This window comes from Cricetulus griseus, chromosome 9, assembly GCF_003668045.3.
Source record: "Cricetulus griseus strain 17A/GY chromosome 9, alternate assembly CriGri-PICRH-1.0, whole genome shotgun sequence".
Taxonomy (NCBI): domain Eukaryota; kingdom Metazoa; phylum Chordata; class Mammalia; order Rodentia; family Cricetidae; genus Cricetulus; species Cricetulus griseus.
This window is the reverse complement of record NC_048602.1, coordinates 16,026,193-16,036,217: the sequence shown is the minus strand read 5'-3', so window position 1 is coordinate 16,036,217 and position 10,025 is coordinate 16,026,193. Positions and strand designations below refer to the sequence as shown.

The following is a 10,025-nucleotide window of genomic DNA, read 5'->3' as shown; positions in this document are numbered from 1 at the left end:
GCAGTGGTATAGCCCAGACAATCCTGCTGCCTTTCGGTTGCTCCTCTTCGGGTCCTCAACTATGGAGATGGAGGCCGAATGCCGCCTAGAAGCCCTGCACAAGCTGCGGGAGTGCCTGTGCAGAGAGACAGAGCCCAGGCAGCTTTACAAAACCCTAAGGAATCTCTCTTCCCAGCCCATGTTGGGCGACATCCTGGAAGAGATTGGCTTCAAGCAGACCATCAAGCTCATGAAGAAACAGCAGCTCCTGGTCCCCTTTGCCAAGGATTTAGCCGCCTCGTGGTCAGAGCAATCCCAGTTTGGGTGTCATCCCGATCCTGGGTCCCAGCAGGACTTTGACTTCGCTAGGAGCTCATTTGCAGAGATTCACAGCAACTCTCCTGAAGATAAGCCTCAGAAGCCTGCTTTCCGGGGACACAGAGAGAATGGGAGCCAGGTGTTGGAAGTCAGTAGTAGCAGCCCACAGCACAGCATGATTGAGAGCATGGACACAAGCTCCAAGCAAATCACAAATGGCAGCCCAAACGCGGAGCCAGCAGGGAAAAGGACACAAAGAGTGTCCTTCTGGGACCATCAGCTAGACACAGAGAGCCAGGTGAGGGTAGGCAAGCCCCAAGGAACTGTGGGGCAGCCCTGGCCTCTTGAAGGGATGTAGACCCTCGCCAGCAAGCCAGAGGCAGGGCCAGCTAAGCAGAGCCTGTCTTTAGTGAGGGCAAAGAGCCCAGGACCGTGCATCCAGGAAGACCACCATCCGGGTTCTTTTGAGGTTGTTTCGAATATGACTGCTCTTCATCTTCTTCTGTGCTGCCTCCCCGCAAGAGGAAGAGGAAAAGCACCTGGAAGGCTGAGGCAGACAGCCCTGGAGCAAAGGTGCCTCGAGACAAGGCTCCAAGCTGCGAGGATCTGAATCTCCTCCTGGTTGGCAGTCCCTTTCCAGAGACCACCTCGAATCTCCAAAACTGCTCTCCCCAGGATGGCCCTGAGGACTCTTCCTTGCAGGATGACCTAGAAGCAGCTCCCTGGGCATGCAGGAAATACTTCAAAATGCCGGTGGTTTCGGGTGGCAGACATGCAAGACCTCTCCCACAGAATTCGAACAAAGGACGCCTTGCTAAGCAGCACTCTAAGTGGGAAACTCACTGCCAACCTGCTCTGGAGGAAGGCCCGCTCTGGAGTCTGCACCAGGAGGACTCGCCAGGGACGCACATCAACACTGCTCAGCGAACTGGCAGCCAGAGTGAGAGCCAGACACACGTCAAGATGCAGGAGTCCCTCCAGCTGAGGCTACAAGCACTGTGTGCCCGCATCAAGAACCCACAAACCAAGAAGCCTCAAGGCCGCCAAACCAAGACGGTCGCCTTCCAAGCCCAGGTCACAAGGCCAGGAGAGCAAGCAGACCCTGGACCCGGACCGGAAGCCTCCACAGAAAATGTGCAGAGCCTATCAGAAGCCTCTGGTCCTGGCCTTCTGCAGAGGGCTCCCCGCCCGCGCTTGGGCGGCAGCAGCATTGGGAGCAACACGACCAGGGCTAAGAAACCTGCCCCGCTCATGGCCAAGGCCCTTAAGGATTACAGGAAATGGTGGGCTAGGAAGTGAACCCACCCCGACCCAAAGACCCAGCAACTGAGGAACCGCGCTTTCTGCCCCTCTCAGTACTGGGATTACTGGCAACTTTGACAATGACACACTGAATGCCTGCAAAGCAACAAACAACAAGCAAAGCAGGCCTTTCTTTGATCACCAAGAGAGCTGTAACACTTAGACCCTCCATTTAATGTACAAAGGTATTCCTGCTCTTCTCTTTGGAAACTTTGACATATACACATACATTTGGGTGTAGGCAGATTCTAAGAAAGAGATCTTAGGGATGCATAGATGCATTGGTTTACGGAGAGCTGGTAACGGAGGTTACTTAAAGATGGTAGATCCATAATTTTATTAATACCACAGCAGATTAAAATACAGACAAATAGGTAAATCGATTTTTAAATACATTAAAGCACCGTTGACCAAACTATTTGAACTCAAGGATATTAATAATACGTTATGCCTGTAAGTGTGTGGTGGTGTGTGTGTGTGTGTGTGTGTGTGTTGTTGTGTGTGTGTGGTGTCTGTGAGAGAGTCAGACTCAAATAAATATGGAAATCATCAGGAGGGGAGTATACGAACGATCAAGATATCGTTCCGACTACTTCTAGCTTAATTTTAGAAATCTAAAGAGGGAAGCTTTGAAACGCACATTTATAACCTCGAACGGCTTGAGAAGGGCATGTGGACTTTACAGGGCAGAGTGTGCAAGTCAAGCAGAAAGCTGAAAGAAAATAAGAGGTGTGGGTTGGATAAGACAATATATAATTGGATTTACAGAAGGGCAAAGGTGAGAGTGAGTAAGAGCAAATGGGAATCACTAGGAAGAAAGGGGGATTGTGTGTGTGTGTGTGTTGTGTGTGTGTGGTGTGTGTGGTGTGTGTGTGTGTGATTGAACCTATAAGAAAGAATGATAAGCAGTGCTGCATTGGCACACACTTTAATCCCTGCCCTTGAGAGGAAAATGCAAGGAGAGAACTGTGTGCTCCAGTCCACCCTGGTCTCCAGAACCATTTACAGGACAGGCTCTGTATCTTCATAAATATACCCTTTCTCTAACAAACAAATAAATTAATAAGATGAAATAAAAGATAGAAAAAAGGTGCAAGTCCTCCGGGACATCCACCTAATTAGGGAAAGATTTCTGGCATTGTGGCACCCATCCTTGGATCCAATGCATGAGAGTCCTGGCTATTCAAGGTATCGATTTTCCAGAAATGGAAACCAGAAGACAAGAGCAGAGGTGTGCACATAATCTTATGAAGACAGAATTTAGATCGTACCAATGAAATGAATGTGTGGGAGATGCACCAAATCCGGGGACGAAAAGGGAATGTGTGCGTGTGGTTGTGTTTGTGTGAGTGTGTATTTTTTTTGTCAGTGTGTGAATGCAATCACTCACTTGGAGGGGGAGACACACAGAGAGAGATAGCGAGAGAGAGAGACAGAGACAGATACAGAGCCAGATCCAGAGAATAAGAAGGAGGGATGAAGGAAGCAAGAGACAGGAGCGATCAAAAACAAATTGGATGTAACCGGAGGAAATTCTAGTAATTAAATTCTGAAGGTTCTAACAACAACAACAACAACAAAACCGAAATGCAAATTTTGGCCAGATTATTTGCGTAATCATGTGCACGAGGGAACGCCTAGGTATTACTGGTTTGTAGAACACCCATGGACGATCTGCACACCAGGTGATGGAGTAGGGTTTCTATCACCTGCATGCCCACCCAAGACTAGCTCTCGACTTAGGGATGCTCATTTCAGAAGCCTTGTTTCCCCTGGATTAACTGCAGCAAAAAGTGATAGGTGAAGGGTTCCCATCCCTTTGTTCTTTTCGCTTTGTGAACAGGTACAATTTATGGCATGCACCCCAGAATGGACTAGTCCATTTTTCAGCTCGCACATCCCAGAGGAGAAAGACCGATTAAGAGTGGTCACAGGATTCAGGGCATACCTGATAGGGAGGCAGTAGTCTGGCAGCCAATCCCGGTATTTGGCCGCAAGAAATCCATGAGGGGGGAGAAAGGAGGTGGATAGGCGTTGCCTAGAATTCTGTTGGACTGGAAGGGCGGGCCCAGGAAAAGCAACCCAGTTGATTGATTGGGCATGCTGAGGAGGCGGGGCACCACCACCACCTTTAAGGCAAGGTGAGCATGCAGAGCAGTTCTGAGACACAGAGAGCCAACTGACAAGCAGTCCAGCTCTGAAGCTCTGTCCTCTGCTCCCAGAGAGCCAGCCACGTTGCCCATGCAGTGGTATAGCCCAGACAATCCTGCTGCCTTTAGGTTGCCCCTCTTCTGGTCCTCGACTATGGAGATGGAGGCCGAATGCCGCCTTGAAGCCCTGCACAAGCTGCGCGAGCGCCTGTGCACAGTGACAGAGCCCAGGCAGGTTTACAAAACCCTAAAGAAACTCTCTTCCCTGCCCATGTTGGGCGACATCCTGGAAGAGATTGGCTTCCAGCAGACCATCAAGCTCATGAAGAAACAGCAGCTCCTGGTCCCCTTTGCCAAGGATTTAGCCGCCCGGTGGTCAGAGCAGTCCCAGTTTGGGTCCCAGGCCGATGCGGGGTCCCAGAATGACTTTGACTTCCCTAGGAGCCCAAAGGCAGAGATTCGCAGCAACTCTCCTGAAGATAAGCCTCAGAAGCCTGCTTTCCGGGGACACAGAGAGAATGGGAGCCAGGTGTTGGAAGTCAGTAGTAGCAGCCCACAGCACAGCGTGACTGAGAGCATGGACACAAGCTCCAAGCAAATCACAAATGGCAGCCCAAACGCGGAGCCAGCAGGGAAAAGGACACAAAGAGGATCCTTCTGGGACCATCAGCTAGAAACAGAGAGCCAGGTGAGGGTAGGCAAGCCCCAAGAAACTGTGGGGCAGCCCTGGCGTCTTGAAGGGATGAAGACCCTCTCCAGCAAGCCAGAGGCTGGGCCAGCTAAGCAGAGCCTCTCTTTAATGAGGGCAAAGAGCTCAGGGCCCTGCTTCCAGGAAGACCACCATCGGGTTCTTTTGAGGCTTGTCTCGACTATGACTGCTCTCCATCTTCTTCTGTGCTGCCTCCCCGCAAGAGGAAGAGGAAAAGCACATGGAAGGCTGAGGCGCAGAGCCCTGGAGCAAAGGTACCTCGAGACAAGTCTCCAAGCTGCGAGGATCTGAATCTCCTCCTGGTTGCCAGTCCCTTTCCAGAGAACACCTCGAATCTCCAAACCTGCTTTCCCCAGGATGGCCCTGAGGACTCTTCCTTGCAGGATGACCTAGAATCAGCTCCCTGGGCATGCAGGAAATACTTCAAAACGCCGGTGGTTTCGGGTGGCAGACGTGACAGACCTCTCCCACAGAATTCCAACCAAGGACGCCTTGCTAAGCAGCACTCTAGGTGGAAAACTCACTGCCAACCTGCTCTGGAGGAAGGCCCGCTCTGGAGTCTGCACCAGGAGGACCCCCCAGGGACGCACATCAACACTGCTCAGCAGACTGGCAGCCAGAGTGAGAGCCAGACACACCTCAAGATGCAGGAGTCCCTCCAGCTGAGGCTACAAGCCCTATGTGCCCGCATCCACAACACACAAAGCAAGAAGCCTCAAGGCCGCCAAACCAAGACGGTCGCTTTCCAAGCCCAGGTCACAAGGCCAGGGGAGCATGCAGACTCTGGAACCGCGGGACCGGGTAACGCGCGGACTGCCGCTACGATAGAAAAGAGTGACAGGGAGCCTCCCAGGAAGGTCCGTGGCTTCGTTGGCAAGAGGAGCTGCCCCGCGCCGGACTAGGCGGCAGGCGCATGTTGGGCAGCAAAGCAGTGAGCAGGATAGGACGGGTAAGGTTCGGGGGTAGGGTTTGGAAGGGGATCGTACAGCGGATTTTCGGAGGGGGGTGGGGGGAGGCGGAGGGGTGTAAGTGGGAAGGGGCTGGAGTGTTGTGAGGGAAGGGAGTGTGGGTGGATGGGGCTAGGAGGGGTGACCAGGGCTAAGAAACCTGCCCCACTCATGGCCAAGGCCCTTAAGGTTTGCAAGAAATGGTGGGCTAGGAAGTGAACCCACCCTGACCCACCGACCCAGCAACTGAGGAACCGTGCTTTCTGCCCTTCTCAGTCCTGGGATTACTGTCAACTTTGACAATGACACACTGAATGCCTGCAAAGCAACAAACAACAAGCAAAGCAGGCCTTTCTTTGATCACCAAGAGAGCTGTAACACTTAGACCCTCCATTTTATGTACCAAGGAATTCCTACTCGTCTCTTTGGAACTTTGACATATACACATACATTTGGGTGTAGGCAGATACTTAGAAAGAGGTCTTAGTGATGCATAGATGCATTGGGTTACAGAGCGTTGCTACCGGAGGTTACTTAGAGATGGTAGATCCGTAATTAGACAAAAACCACAGCAGATTAAAATACAGACAAATAGGTAACTCGATTTTTAAATACATTAAAGCATAGTTTCATTTCCCTGATCACTAAGGATGTTGTGCACTTTCTCATGTGTCTTTCAGCAATTTTGGATTCCACTGTTGAGACCTATATATTTAGTCCTGCACTCCATCTTTTATTTCATTCTTTCGTGTCTTTGTAGATAGGTTCTTGATTGAATTGTATATTTTGGTGGTCAGCCTTCTTTTTTTAAATTTATTTTAGTTTTTCCAGTCAGGGTTTTTAATGTGGCTTTGGAGGCTGCCCTGGAACTAGCTCTTGTAGAGGTAGGTGATGTCGAACTCACAGAGGTCCACCTACCTCTGCCTCCCTAGTGCTGGGATTAAAGTTGTGTGCCACCAATGCCTTGCTTTGGTCATCAGTCTTCTGCCAGATATTGGGTTGGTTTATATCTTTTCCCGATATGTTGACTGGCAGTTTGACTTGCTGACTGTGTCCTTTTTTTTCACAGAAGCTTCTCATTTTCAGGAGGAACCTTTTATTAATTGTTGATTTCAATGTTTGAGTTACTGGTGTCATGTTTAGAAATAGGTCTCCTGTACCATTCAAGGGTGCCACCTACCTTCTCTTCTGCGAGGTTCAGTGTGGATGCATTTATGTTGAGTTATTTGATCCATTTGGAGTTAAGATTAGTGCATGGTGATAGATATACATCAATAAGCAATCTTCTACATGTCCAAATCCAGTTAGACCAGCACCATTTATTGAAGATACTTTCTTTTCTCTATTAAATAAATTTAGCTTCTTAGTAAAAAATCAGGTGTTCATAGTTGTGTGGGTTAATATTGGGGTTTTCAATTCAATTCCATTGTTCGACTTGTCTATTTTTGCGCCAATACCAAGATGTTTTCAGGACTATGGCTCTATAATAGAGCTTGAAATCAGGGATGTTGGTGACTCTGGAAATTCCTTTATTGTACATGGTTGAATACTGTTTTTCATTCAAATTCTGTGAAGAAGTATGTTGGGATTATGATACGAATTGCATTAAATCTGTAGATTGCTTTTGGCAAGATTGCAATTTTTACTATGTTGATTCTACCTATCCATGAGCATGGCAGAACTTTCCATTTTCTGGAATCTGTAATCTTTATTTTCTTACTTAAAAGACTCAAAGTTATTGCTATACAGGTCTTTCTTATTTTTGCTTAGTGTTACCCAAAGATCCTTTATGTTGTTCCTTGCTATTGTGAAGGGTGATGTTTTTCTGATTTCTATTTCCGTGCATTTATCTTCTTTATAATGTAGGGCTATTGATTATTTTTCAGTTAATCTTGTATCCTTCTACTTTGCTGAACGTGTTCATCAGATGTAATAGTTCCCTGGTAGAGTTTTTTACAGGTCACTTTTGTAAACTATCTTATCATCTGCAAATATTGAAAGTTTGATCTTTTCCTTTCCAATTTGTATCCCCTTTATCTCCATTTGTTGTCTTTTTGAACTAGCAAGCACTTCATCTACAATATTGAACAGACATGGGGAGAGTGGACAGCCTTGTCTTGTTCCTGATTTTAAAGGAGTCACCTTGGGTTTCTCTATTTAGTTTGATGTTGGTTGTTGGTTTGCTGTATATTGCTTTTATAATGATTAGTATGTTCCTGTTATTTAGAGCTCTCCAAGACGTTTATCATGAACGGATGTAGGATTTTGTCAATGGTTTTTCCAGCATCTAGTGAGATGATCATGTAGTTTTTTCTCTTTCAGTTTGCTTATGTGGTGGATTCCATTGAAGAATTTTCCTATGTTGAACCATCCCATCCCTGGATTCGTGGGATGAAGCCAACTTAATCATGGTGGATGATTTCTCTGATGTGCTTTTGTATTCGATTTGGCAATATTTGTTTAGTATTTTTGTGTCAAAGTTCATGAAGGATATTGGTTTGTAATTCTCATTTTTCATTGTGTCTTTGTGTGGCTTGGGTCCCAAGTTACCAAAGGTAGCCTCATAAAAAAGCGCTAGGAAATGTACCTTCTGCGGGTATGATATGGAAGAATTTGAAGAGTACTGGTATTAGCTCTCCTTTGATTTTCTGGTCGAATTCTGAACTGAAAGCACCTGGCCCTGAGCTTTTTTTGGTTGGTAGACATTTGATGACTGCTTCTATTTCATTAGGGACTATAGGTCGACTTATTTTGCTTAGCTTTTCTTGATTAAATTTTTGTAAGTGATATTTACCCAGAAAAATGACCATTTCATTTAGATTTTCGAATTTTGTGTGTACAGGTTTTCAAACTATGATCTGATGATTCTCTGGATTTTCTCAGTGTCCATTGTTATGTTCCCCTTTTCATTTCTGACTTTGTAATTAGCATTGTCTCTCTCTCTCTCTGACTTTTGGTTAGTTTGGATAAAGGTTTGTCTATCTTTTTGACTTTCTCAAAGAACCAACTGTTTGTTTCATGGAGTCTTGTAGTGTTTTCCTGGTTTCTACTTTATTGATTTCAGTCCTCAGTTTGATTATTTTCTGGCATCTAATCCTCCAATGAGAGTTTGCTTCCTTTAGTTCCAGAGATTTCAGTAGTGTTGTTAATTCTCTAGTGTGACTATTCTCCATATTCTTCTTGTGGGCACTTAGTGCTATGAATTTCCTTTTAGCACTGCTTACAGCCTGTCCCACAAGTGTGGGTATGTTGTGTCTTCATTCTCAATAAATTCTAGGAAGTCTTTATTTTCATTTTCTATTTTTTTCCTTGACCCAGGAATGGATCAATTGTGCATTATTCAATTTCTGTGAGGATGTAGGGTTTCTACAATTTATGTTGTTGATTTCAAGCTTTAAATCATGGTGGTCTGATAAGATACAGAGGTTTATTCCCTTTTTTGTATCTGTGTAGGTTTCTATGTTGCATAGCATGTGGTCAATTTTACAGAAGATTGCATGTGGCTCTGAGAAGAAGGTATATTCTTTTTGTACAGATGGATTTTTCTATAGATATCTGTTAATCCCAATTGTGTCATAACATCTGTTAGGGTTTTTTGTTTCTTTTTTTAGTTTCTGTCTGGTGGTCCTATCTAGTGGTGAGAGCAGGTTGAAGTCTCCTACTATAAGTGTGTGAGGTTTTATGTGTTAGTTGAGCTTTAGTAATTTTCTTTTTTAATGTGGGTATCTTTGTGTTGTGGGAATAGATAGTCAGGTTTAAGACCTCCTCTTGATGGACTTTTTCTGTGATAAGTATGAAATGCAATTCTTCATCTGTTTTGATTGATTTTAGTTTCAAGTCTAAATTGTTAGTTATTAAATTGCTACACCAGCTTGTTTCTTGGGAAATTTGATGGGAAAATCTTTTCACAACCCTTTATTCTGAGGTACCTTCCATCTTTGAATTTGAGATGTGTTTCTTGTATGTAGTAGAAGGATGTATTATGTTTTCATATCCATTCTGTTAGGCTGTATCTTTGATTAGGCATGTTAAGACCTTTGAGATTGAGAGATATTTATGACCATTGATTGTTGATCCCTGTTTGTTTTGGATTTGTCTTTGGTGGTGTTATTTTGTGTGTAATTTTTTTGTTTGTTAAAGTAGGATTAGCTAGTGCCTATGTTTTTCTGAGCTTAAGTTTCTTCATTACATTGGAGTTTTTCAATCAGTAATTTCTGTAGGGCTGGATTTGTGGATACCTTTGTGTAAATCTGGTTTTGTCATGGAGTATCTTGATTGAAAGCTTTGCTGGATACATTAGTTTGGGCTGACGAATACATTCCCTTAGTGTTTGTAGAACATCTATCCAGGATCTTCTGGCTTACAAAGATTTATGGAGAAGTCCTGTGTAATTTGGATAGGTCTGCCTGTGGAGTGAACAACCAGTAGTCAATAGGGCAAAGGCTTCCTTATTCAGAAACACCAGCCAAGCGCAGGCCAGGGCAGCCAGGCCAGAGCGAGGAGGAGGGAGCCGGCAGAAGGGCCAGAAGAAGGGACCAATCCACCTGTCCGCAGTCCCTTAAGATGCCTTCCTGATGTCACCTTAGACTTCCCCTCACTCTGCCCTCAGGGGCGTGTTCC

The 10,025-nt window shown here is 45.7% G+C and overlaps 1 protein-coding gene across 1 annotated transcript; it reads left to right on the top strand.

The window, feature by feature from the left end:
* The first annotated feature begins 3,903 nt into the window (after positions 1-3,903).
* On the top strand, positions 3,904-5,360 carry LOC113838068 (elongin-A3 member D-like). The gene is made up of 2 exons (XM_027433854.1): positions 3,904-4,437; positions 4,554-5,360. Exons 1-2 carry the CDS (start codon positions 3,904-3,906, stop codon positions 5,358-5,360), a joined length of 1,341 nt encoding a protein of 446 aa, XP_027289655.1.
* Positions 5,361-10,025: the final 4,665 nt, after the last annotated feature.